The sequence below is a fragment of the Corylus avellana genome, chromosome 2 (assembly GCF_965113065.1).
Source record: "Corylus avellana chromosome 2, dhCorAvel1.hap1.2, whole genome shotgun sequence".
NCBI classification, from domain to species: Eukaryota; Viridiplantae; Streptophyta; class Magnoliopsida; order Fagales; family Betulaceae; genus Corylus; species Corylus avellana.
Window position 1 is genome coordinate 2,750,606 of NC_142491.1, and position 27,350 is coordinate 2,777,955.

The following is a 27,350-nucleotide window of genomic DNA, read 5'->3' on the forward strand; positions in this document are numbered from 1 at the left end:
TTCATTCATAAAATAAAAAAAATAAAAATTTGACCCCCGTCAACCAAAATCTTGCCGCCGCCACTGGATATAGCGGTTATGTAATTTTACTAAGAGTATATTAATATACATATTTTGACATCACACTAGCCCAAAAGCCTAAACTAATGGGCTGCGTTCACTTTTATATGTAAGAGAATCGCGGCATTGAGTATTCGTATATAGCAAGCATAACGACAATCTAGCTTCTGTCAAACTCTTCACTTACACAAATGCGGTTTAATTTTTATTTTTAAAATTTATAAAAGTATTTTTGACTTATTAAAATAATTTTAATGTCATTTTTTTTTCCTTTTTGCAGGCTTGAAGAACATTGAAAATTTTTAATTGTTTAAGTGGAACATTGACCAAATTAATAATTTGGCAGAACATTGACAATAAGATATTCTACCATAAAAATAAAATATTCTACCATATATCCTTTACTCCTTGAGATAGAAATCTTACATGCTAATATCCGACATAGTCCACTGTTGTGACAAAGAAAAGAATAACGTTGATCAGCGTTAATTTGGAATGCTATGGGTCATGGGGTATGCATTAATGGTTAGCGATGAGAGTACCTATAGTAGAGTATTTTTGACATATTTTATTTGAATTTTATTAGTTAATTAGGTTATTTGCATTTAAATTAGTATTTAAGAGTTATTGTTATGGGTTTGGCCTAAAGTCTGTTAAATTAGGATTTTTGTTATTTAATAATGAGCAGTCAATTTAGGGTTAAAGTTTATTTTACCGTGTCTATTTAAATACTCTTGGTACTCCTATGGAGATTACATTATGATTAAAGAAAAAATATGTTTTCTTGGAAACATAATTGTTCTTTTCTTCTTGGTAGTGAGATTCTACCAAAATTCCATTGTTGATCGGTGAGCCTTTGATCAACGTGGTTTATTTATCCTTTTATGTTATTCTTTATCTATTTTCAGTTGTTCTCCTTTCATCCTGCATCATCTCCTTTGTGACTTGAACTCACGATATGGTGTTTGACTCTAATATGAGATGATACAAATCTTGAATAAAATTTACTCTAAAAAACCGACTTATAGAAAGAGAGTGTCATAAAACTTATATACACTCAATTAAAATTAAAATTAAACTTATATACATACGATCGTATAATCAAACACAAAGATCGTAACAACTCACGTAACCAAAAGTTTCAAATATCTCGCCGACTCGCCCAAACAAATAAGATCACATAAAAGGTTTCTCTTTTGGCCTTGCATTCACCGTAGTCTCCATTCTCCTCCGTGATGGGAGGATTGCTGTTTGGAAAAGATATGGACCACCATAATGATTTGTAATCCGGACCAACAAACAAGTTGCTCCTAAGAACAAAGAAAAAAAAAAATTGCTCCTAAGAACACGAAAAAGGAAAAAAAGCAATAGGAGGGTGGACCAATGAAATACCCGGAAAAGTATTACAAGAAAGGATTAGGATCCCCTCTCATTATTGGGAGAATTGGAAAATCTCCAACTTTTAATCCTGGCCATTCATTTTTATCCAAAAGCTCATACGATGTTACATGTTTCACTTAAATTAAATAATAAAATATTAATTAATTTTTAAAAATTCAAAATCAGAAAAAGTTGGTGGGTCTCTGTGGGGGCTGTTTGGAATTTGGGCTAGTATAGAAGAAAATAAGAATATTTGATATAAAAAGTGAAAAAAAATATTTTTGTTTTATAGTGATTTTTTTATTTAAATAGTAGTAAAAGATGATTGATGTGATGTAAAAAGTAATAATATTGAGAGTGAAATTTGAGATGAATAGTACGTGGCTTTTTTTTTTTTCTTGTTTTTTTCATTAGCAAACAACCCCATTGGATCGTTACTGTTTACTGACCTGAAACTATAGCAAGAACTATAGCAAGATTTAATAGATGTGAGAAAAAAGTAAAAGTATTTAATATGAAAATGTAAAGAAACTTTATTTTGTGGTAATTTTTTTTACTTAAATAGTAATAAAAAGTAATTACTGTAATGTAAAAAGTAAAAATATTTAATAACTGAATTTATTTTATGAATAGTAATTGGCACTTCCAAACAAGCCAATAATGGCAGTGTAATTCCAAGTTCTTTTTTTATTTTTTTCTTATATTATTTGTTTTTGCTCTGCATGACCTGAAAAATGGCAGCTTTTTTTAAGTTAACATTTTGCCATTCAATTTAACGTGCCAAACAATTCTTCTTTTTTAAAAAAAAAGAAAAAGAAAAAAAAGTTAACCTCTTTTTAAAATTATTGTCAAACAATTTTCTTTATTTTTCTTTTAAAAAAAAATTCAAAATTCATTTTTACTTTATATCACATTAATTACTTCTTATTGCTATTAAAAAAAAAAAAAAAAAATCTACAATAGAACTCCAAATTATCTTAATGGAAATCACATGAAACTCATTTGTCGAGAAGATAATCAGATAGTTTAAAATTTATTTCGAAAAATAAATTTTATATGGAAAAAAGAAATGATAAAAAGAAAAAAAAAAAAAATCTTTCAACCATACAGATTAAATTGCTAGACAATAAATTATTAGAAATCTCAATCATGCTTTATGACTTGAATTGGTATTTGGAGGGTTTCGGTAACTCAAAATGTTTTTAAAATTATTAAAGAAAAATACTTCTCTTTTTTATTTATTTATTTATTTATTTATATCATAGCACTGTTTTTATTTTAAGCACAAATTTTTTTGGTACATGTTTATATTTTTATTCTGTCTGTTTTACTATACATAAATGCGCACCCATATACAGAAACTATATGTATTTATGTGCTTATCTATAAGTTGGGATAAAAAAAAAAAAACCATAGTTCCTATATAATAAAGAAATATGACAAAAGATATTTTGATTTCAATAATTATTACATGAATAATGTTATTTACTAAACTATTATATGACTATCATACAATTTGATGATGTTAGCCCTTTGGACTAGCACTTGTAAAAAATAAAAAAATAAATAAAATAAATAAAAAAAAAAAGAACTAATTTTCAGTGCAACGTTTGTATGGTAGTCTACTCTATATATATATATATATATATACTGTAGCACCTCAAAAAGTTAGTCACACATTGAAACACATTGAAAAAATGAATTGTTTACATTCAGTAAATCATAGAGGTGTTAGAATTAGCATACTCTCTAGTTCATTTGAACTAGAGAATATCTAGTTAATTATATTAGATGAGTATTTTTGTTCAATCAAAAAGTGGAAAGACAAAAATACCTCTCAAATAGAATTAACTAGATACTTTTCAATTTATTTGAACATGAGAGAATCATGTGCCGAGGTGTTATGGGTGTTAAGTTTTACATTGATTATTTATAAGTAATTATAAAAAGCTCAAATTGTAACTTAATTACATATAGATAAATTACACTTTTATTCCTCAAACTATCAACCAATTTGTAATTTGATCTCTAAAACTCAAACTTATAGACTACCAATTTGGCTGTCTTTAGCAAAGGAGTGGGCTGGATCGGACCCAAAATTCCAAAAATTTCTTTTCAAAATCAACTCCAACATTCTTACTTTTTACATTACATCAATCACTTTTTATTACTATTCAAATAAAAAAAATCACTATAAAACAAAATTTTTCATTTTTTTATACAAAATATTCTTACTTTTTTCTCTTACATCAATCAAATCTGATACAGTTCCGACACACTTCCTAAGTCCACTTCATTGCCAAACATAGCCAAAATGTTTGGGCACGATAATGGTGCTCTGACTCTAAGTCGAGTCCTGGCCTTAATTTCTTGTATGTTTTACTTAGTTTTATTATCTCCATCTTCTCAACTTTCCGTATACTTCTTGATTAGGACCCATTCAATTATTTGTTAATTTGCATGGCTTTTCTATTACTTGTACCTCAAGGCTCCGTTTTGATTGCTTGGAAATGAGATAAAACACAAATTGCCATTGAATTTGAATAAATCTCCAAGAAGACATGCTCTACTGATTTGCATTTGTTGTCCAGGTTCTTGGAAAGATCATGAAGGTTGTAGAGAATTTTGATTTCTCTAGCAAAGGCTGCCTTGAGTTTGTTTTATGTATCTGATATTAAAGAGAAATGCGAGAAACTGTATTTTCATTCTACAATGCCGATGTGAAAAAGTAAAGATTGATTCAAGGGTTGGTTGGGACTATCACGTTAGTATTGTAAGATAATTGTGAAATTAAAATGTAGTTTTCTGTAATACTCTTATTTGAAACCTTGCTAAGGTTGTGAAAGTGGACAAGAATTCGTTCTATTTCATTTTAAATGGAAATGAGCTATTTCCGAATCAATAGCTTATTTTGTTTTATTAAACTGTGTATACGATGTCACATTATTTAAAATTTTTAAATAATGTGACAATATATTTACCACATGGCTCTATATACACCTTTGAATTGAATGAAACAAAATAAATTATCGACCAAGAAATGACTCTTGGTGTGACTTTTCGTGGACCGATTGCCTCAAATTATCATGATGATACAAATTTCTCTTTAAAGCTTGTTTGGGATTGCGTTAAAGAATGTAAAAAAATACTTTTAATGCCTAAAAAACTGTGCCAAACAACAATTTGTCATGTTTAGTAAAAAAGTTTATACTTATTTGACTGTTTTACTCTAAAAATGATCAAAACTCTTTTTTTTTTTTTTTTTTATAAAAAAAAAAAAGCTTAAATTTTCAACACAATCCCAAACATACTTTTAAGAGAAATTAGCCCCATATGATATCACCATCTAACAGTCTAGAAAATTGATTCAATAGCATTTCTAAAGTGGTGGCCCCATAAGCACCAAAATAAAGGGTTGGGCCAATATTAAATGGGATTCTAGTTCCCAATAACCGCCTACTACTAGTTCTTAACTTCCCATAAAGACAAGGACCCACAAAGCCCTTGACTCAAGCAAGCCGTAAAGTCTACTTGCAAAACATACTTAAACTCACACCTACTAAATAAATTAGCTATTAAAAAAATGTTAAGAGTACTAAATCTTTTACTAATGGAGGCTTACTAAACTTATGTGTAGACTGTATAGTCTATTCATTGGAGAAAAATAAAACAATTAATTAAGAGAAATGTAACGAGAACCAATGATTGAACTACATAGTACATTTCATCCCCCAACTTAGTGAATTGGGTGTATATTTACACAATACAAGGTTGTGGTGTTTATTCTTTTTAAGGCACTCAATAGGTGACATCGTTTATTTTTATGCAACAGCCTGTCCGTTCCAGAAACACAATACTTACAAACATGGTTATAATTGTAACTAAAGTGAAGGAATTTTATACCATGATATCTTGTGTTGTGACTAAAAGCACTGATAAAGGCTATCAATGATGGTAAATCAGTGATCTCAAAGAATTCTCAAAGTGGTTAGGCAAGTACTAGGGTGAGAGTACCTATGGTTTTGACCATCTAAGCTTCTCATGTGTAGCTTCTAACAAGCAGTTATTACTATGGTCACACCCAGATAGAACAACTCGATTTCCCAAGACCCACATTCATTTGTAACCACCCATGTAAGTAATTCAACTGCCTCCATCGTGCACTTTCTAATCTTCCCCTATTTGCTTTTCTTTTGAGCACCATGAATAGTCCCTTTTGCCATCACCAAGTGCAAGAAATGGTCCATGCCTACGTTACTGAGCACGTTCTCATGCCTTAGATCTAGCAAACTACACCTATTTCTTTTATTTGTTTGTTTCTTTATAACATGCAATTTTTAGGGACATTTTTTTGAGAAAATCCTACCCATTAACTGGCTCCTCTCATGATCCCGCAATTTCATCCATTAAAAAACTAAAATTAATACCTTTTCTATTTCATCATAAAGGGGGTTTCCAGTATGTTCATTTAGTGGAACGTAGAAAAAAGAAATCATGTGCAGATATAATCAAAGAAACTGTTATCAACAAGTCATTATGGCTGATTCAGCATTTCAAAAGGAATTCTAAGACCAACCACTTGCCCAACTACTGATAGCCATGAAAGCAGATAGAGTTCAATTGTCACTCCATTTTTAGCCACAGAAACATCAACATGAAAAAGCAGCTTCATCCACTCACTTGTCCCACATGGATGTAATTTGAACCATGGCCTGTTCAAGTATGGATGCTCCTAAATTGAGAAAGTCAATGTTGTCAAAGTTTTCTCACCGCTTTAAGTCAACACCAAAGGTATAAATAGTAAATTCTTCATGAAACATAAAGCTCTCACAAGTAAAGTTGACAAGCGATGATTCAACATCTGCTTTGCATACAAAAGCTAAGCATAGAAAACTACACATGCAAGATGAATACAAGGCTCTTCACTAGATGCTTCAGTCTAATGATTCATTAAACATAATTAGACAGCAAGAACCATATTTACAAGAAGATATACGACAGTAGTTTGGTTTCACTGGGAACAACTACGTTGATGTACAATATGATTACTACCAGAAGACTTGTCCTGATTCATCAGAATATCAGGGATCTGATCTGAGCAATGGGAGATTCTATGGAATAGATGCACAAAATCTAAGTAAAACAGAAGCACCATAACCAGGACAAAAAAATATCTCAAGGTTGATGTTCATATTTTAGAAGCCTTGTATATTTCATTACGTAGGGATTCATTTACAGTTATTTCACCTTATAAAATGTACTTGCACTCATCCTCCCTACATTGCAGAGTGTCCACTGCTACAAACTCATCCATGTACAACATATATATATATATATATATTGCCTCATCATGACCAAAACTTTTTCCTTCCACAAATATAAGAAAATCCCCACCATCACCTTCACAAGTTCGCCACCAATGTTCATGGCCTTAGTCATGACTACCACAACCATGGCCACTGCCACCACCCTCAAACCCCTCCCAACAACTGTAAGAAAAAAAAAATAGACAATGGTAGGGCCCCAAATCTAAAGATCGAAACTAATCTAACCCAAGCTTGTTTTGGTTTAATTTATCTTTGGCTTTTTTTGGCGATCAAATATATTCCAGTTTACTTAGAAACCAACCAAATTTGATTCAGTTTCAGATTTATCCCAAACCTTATCCAAACTGAACCGTACACTCCTATAGTCCTATTTGTTTTTTTTTTTTATAAGTTACACTCCTATAGTCCTATTTGTATGGTAGGAGTAACCTATATTACGTGTCAACCATTATTATGTCATATAGATTATGCCGCTCAATGAACCAGCATAAATACCTTTATCCATGCAAAACACAAAGCAGCAAATGTACAGACCTATGACATATATGCCTATGGCATATTTTATGTAATATAAAAGTGAGCACAAAAGTGGCATTCAATGTCAACTTGAGATCTACCAAAAAGCTTATGCTAATTTTCTAATAATAAATAGGTTAGATCACGCTCTATTCTTGGGAAAGGTAAAAGCTTGTACCACCAGGTGCCCCCACAACCTTTGATAGAGATTGCATGACAATTTGATTTAAGTTTCATAATATCCATTGAGAAAATATAACAGAAGTTGTGTGTCTTAATCCAAATTATAAAAAGCACATATATTACTATCACTTATGATCATAATAATCATAACAGAAACCCAAAAAGAACACCAAATTAAGAGAAAATTGGAACAAAAAACATACCTCCTGGGTTATGAACGTCCATTTTGAATCCAACAATGCTTTCGCAGAGTGAGCAGGAAGGTCTTTTTCGATTGCATTAAACCCTAAAGGTTCTCCATCTATATAATTGAACAACATCAATGCTTTGTTGGAGCTTATTAACACCATTGTAGATATAGATGTTAAAAATGCTTGCATTTTGTATAACCAGTATAGAACAACTTCACAATCAGACTAGATCAAAATGTAGTATATTTTAGCTATACTTTAGCCACATAATGGTAGATCTATCAAGATCAAAGTTAGATAGCAAGTCAGAAGACAGACCTGAACTTCCAACATATTCACATACATAGATTTTGGTGGCCTCTCTCTCTCTCTCTCCCTCTCTCTCTCTCTCTCTGTGAAACTCACACTCAAGAAGCATGCCTCCCAAGGAGGAGCAATTAAAGACATATCAGATATGTTACCTCGCATTGAATCAAATGAATAGATTTCTGTCCAGATAATGGCAGGATTGTGTTTAGAATCCTATGTTTGCTCGTAAACTTGGGACAAACAATTAATCATCTTTTACTTCAATGTTTCATCACTAGAGAGTTAGAAGTGCTCTCATTATGGGGAATGGAAATATCGGACCTTTAATAGTGTTGAGCATAGGATGTTGTTCCTTAAATTTTCAGTTTTGTGAGGATTGTATGATTAGATGTCTGCTGTTGGCAATGTGTCTTCTCCGTTTCCTTTCTTCATTTGCTTGATTGTATGAATTTCGTATTGTAATTCATTAGAGAATTTTCTTGTTCTTTTTGCCCCCTACTTCCTAGGCGGCTTCTCTTGTATACTTGTGTACATGGGGCCACCTTACGCTTTTAATGAAATTTCGATTAATTAAAAAAAAAAATCATTAGGGGATTATCGTATAAACTTCCTGTATACATGAGAGAGAGAGAGAGAGAACTTGAAAAAAGACAGGCTCACAATTCTCCTCTAGATGGGTCTGAACCATCACTATACCAGTTATATTATGCTTGAATCTTCACGAAGAAAATGACAGCTTATTTCATTCATTAATACATTCAATAGCCTATATTCATTTAATTGAGATAAAGGTTTAATTGAGTTGAGTAGATTAATAACCTCCTTCAGTGGTTCAAACCTCTATGCAATACATCAAATGATGGAAGCAAGTCCAGTCAAACCTTTTTTTTTTTTTTTGATGAATGAGTAACTTTTCATTATCTACGTATCTCTGTACAAAGAAAGCTTTAGCAAAACTAAAGCAACTTTAGCTTATATACAAACCAACCCAGAGGACCAACAAAAAACAAGGCTCAAAGAGAAAACCAGAAACTATGCAAAAATAAAAAATAAAAAATCACACCAGAACCCCATGTAAACCCCAAGCATTACAAAGAATAACATTGCCTTCAGTTTTCTAAGTCCAGTCAAACCATTTTTTTTTATATAAGTAATCAAAATTTATTAAGAACGAAAGTGTGCAACCCAAGTACACATGAAGTATAGAAAGAAACACCTAACTAGAAAAAGACAAAAGATCGAGAAACAAGAAAGTCTACTAAAACTAAAACAATGTAAAGTTTATTTCCAGCATGGCAAGGATTCACATAAGGAGAAGAGTTCATCTTCAAGTTTAAATTTTCAATCCATGCAAAATTCAATTTACATGCTCACATAAATATAAAAGTGGATGAAGGCAGCAAAATGCCTCTCTTTCTTCCCCTCTAACTTGGATTTCCAAGATTCCATAATAGTTAGAAATGCAGATGGAGAATTCGAAGTAATCCTTGTCATCCATACATATTTCACAACTTGTTCCTGCCTGATGGCTAGGTGTTGGATTATTTCAATGGTTCAAAGTTAGTTTTAATCATGACAAATGCACAACATGAGAATTAATAACAGGAATTTTTTTTTGAAATAAAATCAGAAAAATGGGGGGAAAAAAAAAGGCTGATCATCACCTAAGAATTTGGAGCATGAATTTTCAATTCCCAAGATTTGAAAATGTTCAACCATAAATTTGACTAGCATCCAAAGATGTTCTAAGAAGCATCCTTGGCCCCTAAAATAAAATAAAACAAATAAACCAAGCCAACAACTTTCTAACGCAAATAATAAGAGTCAATGCTTGCTAATGTAGCCTACGGAGGGTGCCGATTAGGCCCCACATCAAAATTAACCATATTTCTGAAGAATTTTGATCTTAAATCTTGCTCTTAAGGGAGCTTCTTTCTCCCTGCAACATAACTTTACTAGTGCAGCACAACAAAAAGAGATGGCAAACTTTGAACCAGAAGAAGAAAGAGAAGATGATGGAGCTAATAGTGATGATTAGCAACTATCTCAAGCACTCTGGCAAGTACTATCAACTTAAAAGGATGAAGAAGACTGGAAACAAAATAGCATATTTCAAACATGTGTAAGATGCAAGAGTCAGCTAGTACTATGGTCATTGATAAGAGCAGCTGAACCAATGTTGCGCCAGAGGATGCTCAGGGTTTAAAAACTTAACACATGCTAATCCTTACAAGGTTGCTTGGGTAACCAACACGAATTTAAATATCCATAAGAGATGTTTGCTTGCCTATCTGATTTGCAAATTCATAGATACAATGCAATGCGATGTTTTTCCTCCAATGGTGTGCTTGCTAGGCCAACCATGGTTATTTGATAAAAAGAACATAGCACTGTGGGTTCGATATTACATATTTCTTTCCCAGCAGCCTATTTTGAAATTTTTGCCTAGAAGAATCCCAAATTAGCATAATGGGGTAGTTGAACACTTAGCTAGTAATTATGAGCAAAGTATTTCATTTTTTAAATGAAAGTTTCCCAGAATTCAAATAGGAGCTAGTTACTAATGATGATAGTACTTTGCTTTGAAGGAACTTATGGGTGAAGAAAGTCAGATACTTCTCCCTGGAAGCTGCTGTCCATTAAATTCCTTGGATCTAAAGAGCTGTCCTACTTACTTTTCAATGAAATGTGAGTACTTCCTTAAGAAGTAACCTTGGCTACAAAAGGATGTTACTTGAACTCTTTTGGCAGTGATTCAATAAATTGAAAGTTGAGTTGTTTAATTTTTTACTTTGGAATCCCTTCCCTCCTTCGTCTCTTCCTATCTAATCTTCTTTCTCAATTCTCTTTCTTGTTGATATTCTCAGCAGTTCTTTCCTTCTTTCCTGCTGCAATTCTTAGAAATCTAATCTCTTTTTTCTCACATAATTGATCCCAAACAAAAATATGATTTTTTCCCCTCTTTATATCCCACCTATGATTCTATTTCTCTTTTCTAACCTTCGCCACTCAACCTTCCTGTCAAGACATCTTAGAAACAATTAATTAAATGATGTCCTGCATCATTCTGTATCCACATTTTTTCTTTTCTTTTAAATATAAAAAAATAAAATAAAATAACTTATCACAAAAGGAAGACATCAAAAAGTGATCTAAGGAAGAGGGATTTAAAGCATTCCCTGAAAACTCCTTATGGATCAACCAAGAATAGAGAACCAAAAAGTGAACACACAATAAACTTGCAAACAACCACCAGCAAACTCATTGATTGAAATAACAAATCTGGCCAATCTAACTAATGTGGATGCATTTCAATCATTTATAGAAGTATGTCGAGTTAAAACAAACTATACTGTGTTTCTTAAAATGAGAAAAATTGAAAGACGGGATGCACATTATGTCAATGAAAACAAGAAATAAAACACAACAAAATCCTATTACCATACATGTTTTTTTTTTTTGATGAGTAAAAATGTATATATCAAAAAACCCAAAAGGGCGCAACACAAATACATAAGGGGTATAAGAAGCAAGTGCCTAGAAGCACCCAAGAAAAACCCTAAGCTCACAAGGAGCACCCACAAGAGGCCGAAATAGATCCAACCAAAGCCCAAACATAAGCTCACATACTTACCATACATGTTATGTGGTACTAATGACCAAATTTATGAAGGTGCTTGTTTGTGGAAAAAATTCTCTATGTACTTAACATTATCAAAGACATAATTGGTTTCTGCCGGACATATATAAGAATATGCAAGCATTTCTTGTATCATACTATCATTTGTGCGTGCGTCATCCATACATAGACATATATGTGTAAATATATCATACTGTTGTGTGTGTATCTATGCACGTGTGTGTGTGTGTGTACATATATACTCTGCATTCTGTTTATGATCTGATTAAATAGAGATGAACATACCACTGTAGTAAGCACGAAAAAATAGCACTGGAACTCTGTATGAAGCACTATATATTATATGAAGATCATAGTAAGGTACTTTGCTGCAATTGCTCTGGACCTTGCAATAAGAGCAAGATCTGATCAATGTAGTAAAAGAGACAAGAATCAACAGGTAACAGAAAAACATGCAACTTTCATGAGCGATATCTATGTGTCCTTTAATACACTTCAAGATTGATATCAAACAAAGGAATCAGAGACAAGGATATCAGTTAAAAGACATACTAAGGTGGCAATATCAATGAGCTCCTCTTTCTCGGAGCAACTTGTCTCTTCTTTCTGAGGGCAACTTAGTTCATCATGTTTTTCCTGTGCATAGCAACTATAATAATGCTAAGATCAATCGACCAATTAAATAGCTAGAACTGCTTCATTATAACATCAAGGACAAACCTCAATTGACCTGAGAATTATGTTCTCCAATGATAAGTATCCTTCCACCTAAGAGCGAGAGAGAAAAGTAAAATAACATCAAGTATTGAAAACGAACTGATTGTAACAGAGGGAGACAAAGAAAACGGTTGACAACACTAACATCATGAGAAGCTGAAGCACCCCAAGGTTGTTTTGGACAAGGGACCCATGACCACGGAGGGAAAGCTGACATAACGCTTTTCCATTTCTCCATAAAAGCACAAGCAGCAAGACGAAAATCATCTGATGAGAGGGTTCCATCCCATGATAAAATATCCATGACAGCTCTTTTACAGCTGTTACAGCCTGAAGGGAAAAAGCAAAAAGATATTCACTTTCAGAGTTGAAATTATATAGGTATGCACTAATTTGGGGAGAATCACCTCAAACTCGATCAGATCGGCGAAAGGACCGTGTGGAACAATTGCAAAGTACCCAGTTCGTTTGAATCACTTTTTTCACTGATTAAGGGTCCAAGGACGAGGCGTTGGCGAGAACAGTCGAACGGGTCCCAGACAGTTGAGGGGTGAACTCTAGTTTTGTTTCTCTGCAGCTCTTGTTTCTTATTTACTTTTCTGCATTGAAGGCTTTTTTTTGTTTTTTTTTTTTTTAGCTAAAGGCTAGGTTGGGAAGACCAACTATAACTATCTAACCTAGGCGTGATCATAGTAGAATCTACCCGTTGTGCACTACTCATGAGGGATCTAGACAGTGGGAACCACTGACGCACTCTTAAGACTTGCCGAGCCACAGCTTAGTCTAACTCCACTAGGACATTACTGGGAACCAATGTGACTAATACTAATTAGGCTTTGCGGAAGAATGCTTTTGTTCTTAACTTGGCAACACTATTCCTTGTATTAATCTATCATTTAAGCTCAAGATCAATAATTAAGCAATATTAGCAAAATCAATTGTAAAAGGCAAGATTAGTACAAAATAAAGATGATAATGCTTAATTTAATAAAAAAAATTGTGCACATTTAAGTAATTATCACAAGGCCACTTCCACTAAGGCCTAAAACAACCGAAAATAAGGCCAACTCCAACTAAGGCCCGAGAGGAGCCCAAGAAAAGCTCCTTAAATGTCTCATTTCTCTCCATAACAAGGTATGCCCAAAACACACACTAGACTTCTCCCCATATGAGGATCTCCCTGTATCTCTCTCCATTTCTCCCCTCAAGCTCAAAGATATTGACTTGGACATCTGAGTGGCATTGGTCTCATGACTGAACGAGTTTTGGATCTACATTTATGACTGGATTAATGTTCTTGGCCTTACACTTCTACATCTCCTCCTATATACTGCAATAAGTAAAAAAGCAATGGAATTTTCAGTGAAGCTTCAGTGTCATAAAATTGCAACTTCATTTGGCAGAGGTTAAAGGCATCAATTTTATTCACTGGTTGCTGTTATTACTATTCCTATATCTCTATTTTGCTATCTCTATGGAAAAGAAGACCATGATTTCGACATCTTGTAAACTTAATTAGTCGTTTTTTGAGAATTAATGTATGCATGCATGGCATTGTACATGAGTTATTTATGATATAGATACTTAATTATGATAAAAATGACGCTTTTTTATTTCGAGTCTTTCCTGGTAGTACTGATTCCATATAAGTATTTTCCTTTGAAACATGCGACTTTGAGGAGAATCAAGTTTTCAAAACTTGGTGATGCCTCGATCTTTGAAAAAAATGCCATATGTATATTGGAAAATTAATTCTACTACCATGTGAATCATTTTTGTTAGAACAATTTTCTTGTGCCAAATACTCGATTAAGTTGGACTTGCAAAAGAGGAAAACCTGTCGAGGGTGTTGGCAGTGGATTACTCTGATGCTTAAGTTAGTAATGTTTGAGACATGAAATAAAATTGAATTGAGCAAAAGTTTTGAGTTAGGAGCCTAAAGTCTATTTTACCTTGCTTGGACTTGGCTTTTATAGTGGTTCCGAAGTAACTATCTTCGTATCATGTTCTAGCTTTTCCGTGTGAGTACCTCCCATGATGGCTTAGGCTTATGCACCCATTATTTCATAAGTTAAAAGTATATTCCATGTAGTGGATTTAAGCATGGTCATTATCCTTGGAGCACACTTTATTGGCATAGGAGTGGATCTCCTACTACTTTGGTACGATAGGACTAGGCCAAGAGATCGGTTTCGGGCTTTTGTATGCAGGCTTTGTGGGTCGTGTGGGTTTGTCGGCCCAATTTTCAATAGTTACCCCCTCATTCCCTTATCCGATGTGACTAGTTGTATTACAGAAATTTTTTTAAAGAAAAATCAAGTGAGCTAGTTGTAACTTTTAAAAAATGGAAATGACCTAAACCGCACACTTTTAAAAAGTTTTTGGAGGTACATACAATCGCCAACTCGAAATGTTAGAGGATGTTCATGTGGAAATCGTAAAAAGGTTGCAAATGAATCATTTGATGCCAACCCCCACATCAACAGATTAAATACAAGTATGAGTTGAAAAATCCAAGGGTTAGCACATTTTATTTTTTGACCAGAAACCATATAGCTTATGCCCAATGGCTAAAACATCAAATACAAAATAAACTAGGCCATTCCAATAGGTTCCAAGTGCCTTTATAAATGGACCACACACACAGAATATTGTAAAATGTCAAAGTCATGAAGCTCCCACGTCTTACCACGCCCTTCATTTTGCAAATATACTATGACAATTATTGTTGTCAAGACATGACATTATAGTCTACCATTTGATCAAGCACTTTCCTTGAATCAATGCACACCTGACACTTGCATCAAACCCAAAACTCTCTAGGGTAAATTTAAATATTTAACCATTGTTTTAACATTCCATGCCTTCAAATCTTTCAAAGAAACAACTGCTCAAATAGTTTGTTGGCTTCCATATTCAAGAATAAGAGTTCATGAATGTCAACAATATTATCTCCAAATGACAAGGACTAGTCCCATCCAATATGTGATATTCACAAAGCAACATATTACTAGTGGAGAATGAAGAATAGCAACATAACTTCTCAAACTTAAAAACCAATTTTATTGGTCAATTATGAGAAAATAGAATCGAACATGAAAACATTATGTAATAAGGAGATATTTCTTAAACAAAAAAAAAAAAAAAAAAAAAAAAAAAAAAAAAAACCTCTTATTTGTTACACAGAAATTTTAATTTGCATTTAAAATTGAGATGATTGACTTGATTCATTTGATTCATTCAAATTCTCACCACCATTTGTCATGATACTCTCTAGTGATGATAGGAAAGGCTTGGAAGGCATTTGTAAGCATTCAACTTCTCCTTCAAGCATGTGCACAACTTTGTTCATTGAAGGGCGATCACTAGGCTTCATTTGTATACACCATAATGCAACAATAATCATCTTCTTGCTTATTTTATTTTCCTCCTCTGTGGCATTTTCCATTTCAATGTCATTTCCGTCGTGCAATTGGTCATAGACCCAAGTAGGGAAGTATATTTGGCTTGAGTGTTCTGCAAATGCATTTAAGTTCTTTCTTCTACCAGCCATTTCCATCAATAACATTCCAAAACTATAAACATCAGCTTTGTATGAAACTCCTCCAATGTTTTTGTAGAACAACTCAGGAGCCATGTATCCTAATGTCCCTCTTGCAGCAGTCAAAGAAACAATGCTGTCATTTACTTGATACAATTTTGCTAGTCCAAAGTCAGAAACCTTGGGAGTAAAATTCTCATCAAGAAGAATGTTGTGAGGCTTGATATCAAAATGTAAAATCTGCATGTCACATCCTTGATGTAAATATTCAATCCCACGAGCCACTCCTAGAGCTATATCAAACATTTGATTATAGCTTAGGAGTGTGCATTCTTCTGACAAAAATATAAATTTATTCAGGGAACCATTAGGCATTAACTCATATACTAGAGCCCGTTTTGATCTTTCAACACAAAAACCAATGAGTTGCACTACATTAAGATGGTGAATCCTTCCAATGGTTGCAACTTCGCTTATAAAATCTTCTCCATTAGCTTTGGACTTACCTAACATCTTTATAGCCACATGGCGACCACTTCGAAGCGTTCCTTTAAATACAGTGCCATAACCTCCTTCGCCCAATTTATCCTTGAAATTTTTGGTAATCTTTCTAATTTCGGAATAAGAGTACCTTATTGGCACGAGGTTATTGTGACTTTGTAGAAATTCTTCAACAACATCATACATTGATAAATGCCTCCTCTTCCATTTATATATCAAGAATGCAATCACAAATGGAGTCCCCAGTATCATTTTTGCTGCTGCATGGAGCACTCCTATGGAAGAACATCACCAAAATGGATTGTAAGCCAACACATGTTGCATTGCTGTAAATCTTTATTATTATTATTATTATTTTGTATAGTTAAAGCTCACCTAATTGCCTTTTAAAGCCTAGTAATTAAGTACAATACTTGTTATCTTTTATGGGTAGTAATTTATTTTTTCATTTTGGCAAATTCATGCTTTACATCCTAAAGAATGATATGCGAAAAAGGAAAACAAAAATTTAAAAAGATCGAAGGAGAGAAGGTTCTTACCCCAGTTGGTCATAACCACTAGTACCGTGATAGGAGGAGAGATTAATGTACTACGAAAAGCTGCAAAAATTATGAAAAGAAAATTTAATTTATTAATGAAATTGCATAAAAAAATCTCACCTAGGGCCATGCTTAAGAAGAAATAAAAGCAACACGATAAACCCCCCTTCCAGCATTGAAAAAAAATATAAAAAAAAATAAAAGCGTCACTATAAACCTCTTCACTTTATGTGTCCAGGCTTTCAATTAGATTGAGCTCGAATATTCTATAACTTGTCAACGACATTGAGCTAATTAAATCTGTAGCAGTGGATGCATCATTTACCCATTGAGGCTTGTAAACAAGCTATCAATATTAACGGTGTATTGGGGATTGCATTGAAAAATAAAATTTTTATAAAAGTAAAAAAGTCAAAAAAATTGCTTCTTAAGTTTTTATTTTATTTTAATATTATTATCAAACGTACATTTTTACTTTTTATGTACTAAAACCAATTTTTAAGTTTCTTAATGGAATCTCAAACATACTCTAACCCTCTTTAACTCTCTTATCAAGCAAACATTGGCCTGGAGAAGGCAACTTAATTAAGCTATTTTTCATTTTCCTCATTATTTCATAATTAATCTAAATAAAACCTAAAAGTTTGAGACCATCCATTTTGATCCTCAAGCACAAAATGGATAATCGATCAAATATTTCTATGTAATTGTGTCATTAAATACTATGTTTCTGCTTGCAAATAACTTTTTGAGATTGAAGACTCACCTCCTTCAGGACTGTAATATTCATATCTTCCAAATGGTTCTGTTTTGACAAAGAAAAGAATATATAACATGTATCAGTGTTTGGAAACAGAATTAAAACTCAGCATTTCTTTTAAATTTGAAAGTATAGTATTAATACTAACAGTGTATTCGGGATTGCGTTGGAAAATAAAACTTTTATCTATAAAAAAAAGTTAAAAAAAAAAAAGCAAAAAAGTACGTCAAAGAAATGCTTCTTAAGTTCTTTTTACCAATTTTTGCTTGGCACGATTTTTTATTCACTAAAACCAAATTTTAAGCTCCTTAATGGAATCTCAAAAATACTCTAACCCTCTTTAGCTCTCTTATCAAGCAAACATTGGCATGGAGAAGGCAACTTAATTAAGCTATTTTTCATTTTCCTCATTATTTCATAATTAATCTAAATAAAACCTAAAAGTTTGAGACCATCTATTTTGATCCCCAAGCACAAAATGGATAATCGATCAAATATTTCTATATAATTGTGTTATTAAATACCATGTATCTTGCAAATAACTTTTTGAGATTGAAGCCTCACCATCACCTACGTAATAATCTATTCGTCCTCGAGATAGTACTGTTTTGACAAAGAAAAGAATAACATATATCAGTGTTTGGAAACAAAATTAAAACTCAGTATTTCTTTTAAATTTGAAAACTTAACATTTATTTTAAAGTTGAAAATAGAGTATTTGTTGTATATATATATATATATTTTTAATGCAAAGTTCAGTAATAACATCACATTGCAAGGGAAAGAAAGAAAAAATAATCAAAATCAAAAGAGATAAATACGTTCTTACCGTATAGGCTGTATAGCAAGTAGTCACTTGGTGCTCTTATTATCAACAAAATATCTACAACATGGAAAAAAAAAAATCATTAATTAATGGAAAAGGTAACTTGAATAATTTTAAAAGTCTATGACCTAATAAAATTGCATAAACAACTTTGGGCTTGGGCCATGCTCAACAATAAATATAAATAACTCTATAAACCTCTAGACTTTAGGTAGCTTAGAATTGGAAAAAGTACGTACATATACACTACTCATCAAACTATTACTTCATTGTTAATGATTCCTCTCAAATTATAAATTGAGTCAACTTAAAAAAAAAAAAAAAAAAATTGAATCAATGTTCTCCTAAACAACCAAAAATATCATTCCCAAATAAATTATATATATATATATATAAAATAAAATAAAAAATGCAAAACCCAACACTAAACCTATAAAACACGTACGTCCTTTTTTACACCAATTAAACTCGCCCTACGTCTCGAGTCAAAGAAGTCAAGGAAAGAATTATAGAAGAAGTTGCACAGCTGGGCATGTGGAAAGTGGTTGGCAAAGAAGAATCCAGAATTACATAAAGAGTCTTGCTCTTAAAGTAGGGACTAGTGGTCCCAATAGGATTAATTAGGATATTGGCTCATAATTAAAGCAAAGAGTCCTCGTAGGAATAATAAAGGACTTATTGTCCGATTCGATAGAAGTAGAAGTTGTATTTCAATTCTCGATTAAAATAAAATATTCTATCATATATCCTTTAGTCCGAAGCTTACCGCTTAATACTTCCAGTATACGTATACGTATACGTTGTCCGAAGCTTCTTTCTGTGACAAAGGAAAGAATAACGTCAGCATTTGGAATTTTAGAATGGTTAGTGATAAGAGAGAGAAATCCAAGAATTAAGAAAATAAAGAAATATAGATTTAATGGTTAACATATGTTAGGCCGCATGCATTCTTTTTTTATATACGCACCTTCTGATCGGTACCAAGAAAGCACAAAATTCCATAGGGATTCATTGTAGAAGTCCTTACAGGAAATACTTCGTAAGTCTTGTCGACCATACCGAACATCAAAATTAGATGTGAGAGATATTTGGTCTACTTGGCACAAGTCCCCCAATTCCACTGCACGATTACCATAGGCGAATAGAGCATATCTATACCTTTTGGGAAAATACATCCCATCATCCTCATCATCATCAACGCAAGCAGAAATGTTTAAATGATACGAAGAATTCACTGGCTTTTCACAGTTGACGAATACCACACTCGATGAGTAATAAAGAGGACGATATGGATCCCCTGAACTGAAATTAGTTTTGTCTAGAAGATAACGAGGGATGAATGGGTGATTATTGTTTACAAGACCTGGGTCGACAACTCGGATTCTGTAGTTGTGAATCTCTCGTACGTAGTATTTTGCACCGTATAACTGCAACATCGTTTGGTTGTTCTCACATGAAAGAGTATACCTTGGATCGCCACAGTTTTTTGGATCGCTGGTTAATCGAAACGGATAGCTTATATTATAGAAATTGCCGCAGGAAGAAGCAGAACAGTGGTAATCAGCCTTAGCACTAGTACTGCAACTTTGATGAAGTAGTAGGACAACAACAACAATAAGGACCGAGAATCCCATGTTTCCTCTTGCCATGGAGAGAGATCTAGAGAGAGAGAGCCAGAGAAAGAGAGAGAGAGGGTTTCCACGTTCAACCACAGCTAAAAGCCTTTTATAAATAATGTACATTTACAAGGCGTAAGCACTTACGTCATATAGATATTTGAAAAATAGGCATTTTATAAATTAAAAAGAAAGAAGAGGGCATTTGCGGTAACAATGGGAGTGAGATGGACTTAAAAGTTAAAATAAGCCATTGACGTCCAAGTCCTTGAGAAGTTCACCCGAAATTTCCTTGAACACAGTGAGAGGCAATCACTGGAGAAATCCAAACTATTTAAGAGGCTGAGAAGCAATATTGCTGAGAGCAGAGATAGATATTTGCTTAGAAATGGTAATCTCATACTTGCTATTGTTTCTGGCTTTCAACATAGTCGATGTTGGAGAAGGCCAAAATGTGTGCGCTAATGAATCACGGTGTGGAGGCCATGGCCCAGCCATCCGATTTCCTTTCCAACTTAACACCCACCCAAATGACTGTGGGTATCCTGGGTTTACTCTCTCCTGCATTGATAGAAAACATACGGTTCTCGAGCTGCCCATTTCAGTGAAGCTTTTTGTCAAACATATTGACTACAAATCTCAGGTAATTCAATTGTATGATCCAGATAATTGCTTTCCAAGCCAGCTTCGGTGGCTCAATTTGTCTTCCACTCCTTTCCGATTCAAAGTCAAAGACCCTCATAATTATGGCCAACAATACCCTGATTATGGCCTTGATGAATATGCCTTATTCAATTGTTCCTCGAGATCAGAAGATATGGATTACCAATATGATCTGATCTCTTGTCTTAGCGACCATACCTACCAAGTTTATCCTGCGACTGACATCACGGCGTCCCTCGTATCTTGTACAAAGATGTATAATCTTGTATCAATTCCAGATGGTATAATACGGCATCATGACAAATCTGTCCAATTGAAGTGGTCCATTCCAGCGTGTAGAGATTGTGAAGTGAAAGGCAAGAGATGTGTGAGGAGTAATAGCAATGGATCAGAAACTCATCAGTGCATTTCTATTTCTACACATACTCATGGTATTCTATCTATCCAATTCATTTCATCAACCTTTCTCCAATTAACTTAGTTGTCCGTTTCTTTATGTTTTGAAATGTATATTAATGAGAAGCTGAATGTGTTAAATCTTTGATAGGTACATTATCAAAGTCAGCCATTGTTGGTGAGTCATCTATTTTGGATGGGTATTTGAAATTCTTCTTCTTGTGGACATGGAAGTTATTGATACATGAATGTTTATGGTGCAGGTGTCATCATCTTAGGGTCATTTCTACTGCCATGTGTCTTTGGTCTCTACTGTTTTTATTCTTATGATAAAGTAGAAAAAGAACATCAAGCGAAGGTTGAAAAGTTTTTGGAGGATTACATAAATTTCAGACCTACAAGATACTCATATGCCGATATTAAAAGGATTACAAATCAATTTAGTGAGAAATTAGGCGAAGGAGCATATGGAACAGTATTCAAAGGAAAGCTTTCCAATGAAATTCATGTTGCAGTGAAGATCCTTAACTCTTCTATGGGAAATGGGGAAGAATTCATAAATGAAGTAGGAACAATGGGTACGATCCATCATGTTAACGTGGTTCGCTTGGTTGGGTTTTGCGCTGATGGATTTAGACGTGCTCTAGTTTGTGAGTTCTTACCAAATGATTCTCTAGAGAAGTTCATATCTTCAACAGTCACCAAGAACCGTATCCTTAATTGGGATAAGTTGCAAGATATTGCTATTGGCGTAGCAAAAGGAATTGAATATCTTCACCAAGGGTGCAACCAACGAATCCTCCATTTTGATATCAAACCTGGTAATGTTTTGCTAGACCAAGACTTCAATCCAAAAATTTCTGATTTTGGTCTTGCCAAGTTGTGTTCGAAGGATCAAAGTGCAGTTTCCATGACCACAGCTAGAGGGACTATAGGCTACATTGCACCTGAAGTGTTCTCTAGAAATTTTGGAAATGTGTCTTCAAAAGCAGATGTTTATAGCTTTGGAATGTTGTTACTTGAAATAGTTGGAGGGAGGAAAAATGTTGATGTTACAGTTGAGAACACTAGCAAAGTCTACTTTCCAGAATGGATCTACAATCTCTTAGAACAAAAGGAAGACATACGAATCTATGTTGAAGATGATGGAGATTCTAAGATTGCAAAGAAACTTGCAATCGTAGGAATTTGGTGCATCCAATGGCACCCAGTGGATCGTCCTTGCATGAAAAATGTGGTTCAAATGTTGGAAGGAGAAGAAGATAAATTAACTATGCCTCCTAATCCATTTGCCTCTGCAGGCTCCATAAAAACTAATGCAAATATTCCTACGAAACGTCTAAATCTTGAGTTGGAGGTCATTCCAGAATTAGAATAATTATATGTGAACTTGGCAAATGTAATAACTTTATAAGTTGCAATAATCTTGTAGTCTTAGAACTTATTAACCTTTTAGTCAATGTATAACCAATTCGAGGATTATAAATAAAGTGTGCGCTATATTTGTTTTGTTTTTCCTATTTTGTTCTTTTAGCTGCTTTTTTGCCTGTCTCAATTGTCAGTGTCTTCAGTCACCTCATGGCCCTTGGGGGCGGCCGTACCACCCCCAAGGGCCAAATGAAAAAAATAAAAATAATGGGTTGATCGTTGGGGGTGGCCGAACCCCCTGGCTAGCTATTGGGGGTGGCTCAAGCCAACCCCTATCCATTCTTTTTTTTTTTTTTTAATTATTTAATTATTATTATTATTTTTTATCCTTAAATAATATATTTTTTATTATTAGAACACGTGTCTTATTTGTGGTCCTAAGATTTCTTTAAAGAAATCATAACCATAAATTGGATATTTTCTAGTCCATTGTAGACTGGAGAGGATTCGGATCCCATCTTTAGAATGAACCAAATATCAAACTCTCTATATATTTTTTAATTTTTAATTAAATATTATTTTTTTTATAAATTTTAAACAAATTACTTTAACTGCAATATTATTGTAGATTGATTTCTTCTTTTGAGAGATTTTGGAATTTAAATACAGTTGAAATTAACTGATTTCTCGTTTTAAGTGTTATGAATTGTTTGATTTGTACTATAATGAGTCACGAACCAAATAAAGTTGGGTAAGCCTTAATGAATCATTGGTTTAAAATTAATGAACCAACTAATGTAGTGAATATTAAAACTAAGGGCGTTCGAATGACGATCGACATTAAATGAAGTATTGGAGCATTAAAATTAAAATTGGGTGAGCTTTAAAATTAAGAGAAAATACACTTTACCCCTTGAAGTATTCACGCATTTTCTAATGTGATTTTTTTGTGTACAAAAGTATCAATAATAAAATTAACCACTTACAATAGATCGAATCCTTACAGGATAATCTATATTGATGACTATAATGATAGATGAAACTTTAACTGGACTTTTTGTATCACGTGAAATTTTCATATCATACAAAGAAATATCACTTTATGATCCACTAAAAAAAAGAGGACTATATATATATATATATATATATATATATATATAACGATGTTACCTTTATATCACATTTTCCAAAAAAAAAAAAAAAACACATTAAAAAAGAATGCCTTCCAAAAAAGTATTAACAAACATTTTTGAGACCATTGAAACAACAAAGTATAATAATTTATACCATTAGATGAATTATAAACACTAGAACATGACAATTTGCAGGAAGCCAAACAAGAATGTCTCCATGTGAGATAGGACGCTGAAATGATAAATTTTTGAAAATTTCAGACAGAATTATGATTAGTGTCAGACCCATTTAAAGGGGCTGTTGATAGATAGATTCCTGTAAGTTAATGTCCGACCACTCACGCCACACAAGCAAAGGACCCCACGTTAATGGCATGGGAAGACACCCCAAACTTTTCTTTACTGTCTTAACCCATCAATAACTCTTTTGACTCGTGGAATTTTCACACCATCCAAAGAAATATCACTTTATACTTTATGATCCACTACGAAAAAGAGAAATCAACTAACAAGTCATGAGACTTGTCACACCAATACAACTAATAAGTTGTTGACATTTCAACGACAGAAAACGTGTTTTAGGATTGGACTCTTTTGTATCATGGGAAATTTCCATACCATCGGAGAAAAAAGAGAAATAAGAAACAAAGAAAAGAAGCAGCTAAGAAAAGAGGATACATAATAACGTCAAGAAATGTCACACTATCCCACTTTAGGAGCCATCCTCTAGTCAACTAGTCAACTAGATTTTGTTAGATAAGGGCTGGACCTGATCGAATCTAAAAATCTAAATTTTTTTTTTTCAAAATCAACTCTAACATGCTTATTTTTTATATCACATCAATCATTTTTTATTACTATTCAAATAAAAAAATCACTACAAAATAAATATTTTTTTACTTTTTTATACAAAATATTCTTACTTTTTTTCTCATATCAATCAAATCTACTACAGTACCGTTTCACTCTCTTAAAAAATAATGACATTGTAGGAAAATTATATGTTTTTAGAAAATAATAACATAAAATTAGTCAACTAGAGACAAAATCAAAAAGAACTCGGTAGATTGTGTCTTTAACTTAAATGTCTTCCAGTTGCTTGCTATAGTCTTCCCTTTACGTGTTGTATTCCTAGTCACATCTTTCTTTACATTTTCGGTAAAAAAAAAAATTATATCTTTTATCCATTTATCTACAAGAGATGTAAAATTCTATTATTACATTTTTTTTTTTTTTTAAAAAAAAAAACACCATTATTTTACAGAAATATTTACGTTTTCATAAATGCCACTTATTTTGGGTAAATTGCCACTGTATTTCTTATTTTTATCCAGTTTTTTTTTTAATTTATTTTATTTTTTACAAATGAGTTGTATAAAATGTACTCAAATTAATTAAAAAAAAATGAAAGCTAATAAATTTACTCGATGGTAGAAAAAACAAAAATTATAAAACCAAATAATCAATACAAATTATATAAGAGAATGTTTATTATAAAAAGAATATCATACAAGTCATGCAAAATAAAGTGCGTGCAACACCTCAATCTCATATTAAGAAGATGGTTTAAGTCCATATAGTAAGACAACTCAACTTTATAAGTAATTTTAGTAAACTTCACTTTTTGACTAATTGCATTTTTTAAATAATTATCGTTCTCTCACTATTTTAGCATTGAATACTAATCCTTGTCATATTATCGATCTCCAATTAAAAAAAAAAAAAAGTTAAGTAGAAGTGTAGATTCCTATCTCCTCAGATCCAAAGGCAACCCAAACGCCAAATCTAGTAAGTTAGTGAGTTCTCTAGTTCAACTTGAATTTCGACATCCACAATTGCCAACCCAACGCCAAGCCCAAACCCAATTTTAGTTGTTGGCTATTAAGAAAATGATATCTAGTAAATTGGCAAGCGGCATGTACTTATTTATTTCTTTGTTTTTTCGGTTTTAAGGTTGTCAGCTATTTGCTTGTCTACAAAATGATAAAAGAAAAAAAGAATAATGCTATTATTCACACTCATTTTATATTGATATTTTAAATCACTTTTTATAACATTTGATATTCTTTAAAAAGAGAAGAACTAAAGACTTTGTTAGATAATTTTTTAGAAAATAATGACATGGTAGGAAAATTATATACCAAGTGCGGTTTTTTATTTTTTATTTATGAATATATAAATGTTCTAATACTATTTTATTTTTATTTTTATTTATTCATTTATAACCAAATAAAATAGTTATTCACTTTTATATACAAATTTTATAAACGGTCACAATTAAAACAAAAAATACATTTGGATAATAATAACAAAATTAAAACATGGTCTAACTTTTCAACCATAATAACATCCAAACGTAACGACAACTCAGTCAAATTTTTAATCCCAAAAGTTAATTTCAGAGAATTCAAAAGCAACCATAAAGAAGATAGGAAGGCAACTTTTCCTGGGACAAGAAAATGTATTTCACCTCTCTAGAAGGAAATTTAGATTAATTCCCAATAATCTTAAAAGATTATATATCCCGATTCAAACGTCTAAAAACATTCCTCAAAACATAAAAATAATTAAATGATTTTTATTTTTATATCACATTAAAACAAAATTAAAAATTAAAAACAATTTGACCTTTTGTGCCACTTATCAACGTACTTCAAGTAAACAAAGAGTGCAACCTAGCTAGTGGTGAGTCAGAACACAGAAAAATAGTAAAGAAAACCCTAAAGAAAGTGGGAACTCCCATAATTGATGCCGCTTGATTTACCTCCAGACCAAACCACAAAGTTACTTTTTGAATTGCATGTTATTTTTCACATTCTTTTCATATCTTATAGTCAACATTTGATAGTCTTCAAAGATTATAGAATAAAATAATTTTCAAAATGCATTAATATTCAGGTTTTAGAGTAGTAGATATGAAGGCGTTAATGAGTAGTGCAATAATCATTTTCTTCGATTAGAGTTAGAGACATTTTTAAGGTGACATTTTAAGGCAAAAAAACGTCTTTATTTAATTAGCGACGCTCAAATACTGACAATTTGTAAAATGTTCCAAATAAAGTGACTAAAATTAAAATTAGGAACATTTAAACAGTGAAAAAAAATGAACATTTTCACTGACATGTCCCCTTTTAAAAGGATACATGTACGTGTACAGTCCACGTCCCCTTTTTAGAAGGGGAAGCTTTGTACAGTTTAAATGTCCCTAATCTTAAAAAAAAAAAAATAAATAAATAATAAAAATTCCCAAAAAATTATTTATAATATATATATATATATATATATATATATATATATATATATATATATATATATATATAAAATCAAATTAATTTTCTTTTAAAAAAAAAATCAAATTAAATTTTTAAATAAAAAAATTAGAGGGGTAGCTACCGATGAGGTGGCCTTCAGGGGTGGCCCGGGAGCCACCCCATAGGTGGCCAAACCACCCATGGCCACCTCTGGGGTGGCTCGCGGGCTACCCTTGAGGCTGGCGGTGGCCTTTGGGTCACCCCGAATATGCTCGGGGGTAGCTCGCTAGCCACCCCAAAGGTGGTTGGCACCACCCTCGGCTACCTCTAGGGTGGCTCGCGGGCCACCCCGAATCTACCCCGGAAGGCCACCCTCGGCACCGGCCACCTTTGGGGTGGCTCGTGGGCCACCCCCTCCCTCAAGGGTGGCTGC

General features: G+C 32.8%; 3 protein-coding genes and 1 pseudogene across 5 annotated transcripts; 1 reads left to right on the top strand and 3 right to left on the bottom strand.

Moving 5' to 3' along the window:
- Positions 1-5,919: 5,919 nt before the first annotated feature.
- LOC148587194 (ubiquitin-like-conjugating enzyme ATG10) lies at positions 5,920-12,899 on the bottom strand. Of its 3 annotated transcripts, none has more exons than XM_088513209.1 (7): positions 12,731-12,899; positions 12,469-12,653; positions 12,337-12,374; positions 12,159-12,255; positions 11,892-11,985; positions 7,670-7,767; positions 5,920-6,172 (listed from the first exon to the last, which is right to left on the bottom strand). In XM_088513209.1, the coding sequence occupies exons 2-7, from the start codon at positions 12,625-12,627 to the stop codon at positions 5,975-5,977; spliced, it is 684 nt and encodes a 227-aa protein (XP_088369335.1). In that variant the 5' UTR covers positions 12,628-12,653; positions 12,731-12,899; the 3' UTR covers positions 5,920-5,974. The 3 variants fall into 3 exon arrangements, with proteins under 3 accessions (XP_088369335.1, XP_088369333.1, XP_088369334.1); XM_088513207.1 differs by having other exon boundaries at positions 11,892-11,991; positions 12,731-12,898; XM_088513208.1 differs by having other exon boundaries at positions 11,892-11,991; positions 12,159-12,242; positions 12,327-12,374; positions 12,731-12,898.
- A 2,460-nt stretch (positions 12,900-15,359) lies between these two features.
- LOC132168084 (rust resistance kinase Lr10 pseudogene) lies at positions 15,360-16,896 on the bottom strand (annotated as a pseudogene).
- Positions 16,897-17,626: 730 nt separating this feature from the next.
- LOC148587195 (uncharacterized) lies at positions 17,627-20,241 on the bottom strand. The gene is made up of 4 exons (XM_088513740.1): positions 19,458-20,241; positions 19,257-19,307; positions 18,494-18,547; positions 17,627-17,709 (listed from the first exon to the last, which is right to left on the bottom strand). Exons 1-4 carry the CDS (start codon positions 20,230-20,232, stop codon positions 17,627-17,629), a joined length of 963 nt encoding a protein of 320 aa, XP_088369866.1. The 5' UTR covers positions 20,233-20,241.
- Positions 20,242-20,282: 41 nt separating this feature from the next.
- Positions 20,283-22,656, top strand: LOC132181768 (rust resistance kinase Lr10-like). The gene is made up of 2 exons (XM_088513214.1): positions 20,283-21,211; positions 21,410-22,656. Exons 1-2 carry the CDS (start codon positions 20,495-20,497, stop codon positions 22,541-22,543), a joined length of 1,851 nt encoding a protein of 616 aa, XP_088369340.1. The 5' UTR covers positions 20,283-20,494; the 3' UTR covers positions 22,544-22,656.
- Positions 22,657-27,350: the final 4,694 nt, after the last annotated feature.

Coding starts and splice junctions, on each gene's coding strand:
- LOC148587194 (XM_088513207.1), bottom strand. CDS start 12,627: ATGGATATTTTATCATGGGATGGAACCCTCTCATCAGATGATTTTCGT. Junction 12,256..12,336: donor TTGGAGAACATAATTCTCAG/GTCAATTGAGGT, acceptor GCATTATTATAG/TTGCTATGCACAGGAAAAAC. Junction 7,768..11,891: donor TTTTCGTGCTTACTACAGTG/GTATGTTCATCT, acceptor TCAATTATATAG/ATGGAGAACCTTTAGGGTTT.
- LOC148587195 (XM_088513740.1), bottom strand. CDS start 20,232: ATGTACATTATTTATAAAAGGCTTTTAGCTGTGGTTGAACGTGGAAAC. Junction 19,308..19,457: donor TTCTTGGTACCGATCAGAAG/GTGCGTATATAA, acceptor CCTTTGTCACAG/AAAGAAGCTTCGGACAACGT. Junction 17,710..18,493: donor CTTGCTATACAGCCTATACG/GTAAGAACGTAT, acceptor TTGTCAAAACAG/AACCATTTGGAAGATATGAA.
- LOC132181768 (XM_088513214.1), top strand. CDS start 20,495: ATGGTAATCTCATACTTGCTATTGTTTCTGGCTTTCAACATAGTCGAT. Junction 21,212..21,409: donor ATACTCATGGTATTCTATCT/ATCCAATTCATT, acceptor AGTTATTGATAC/ATGAATGTTTATGGTGCAGG.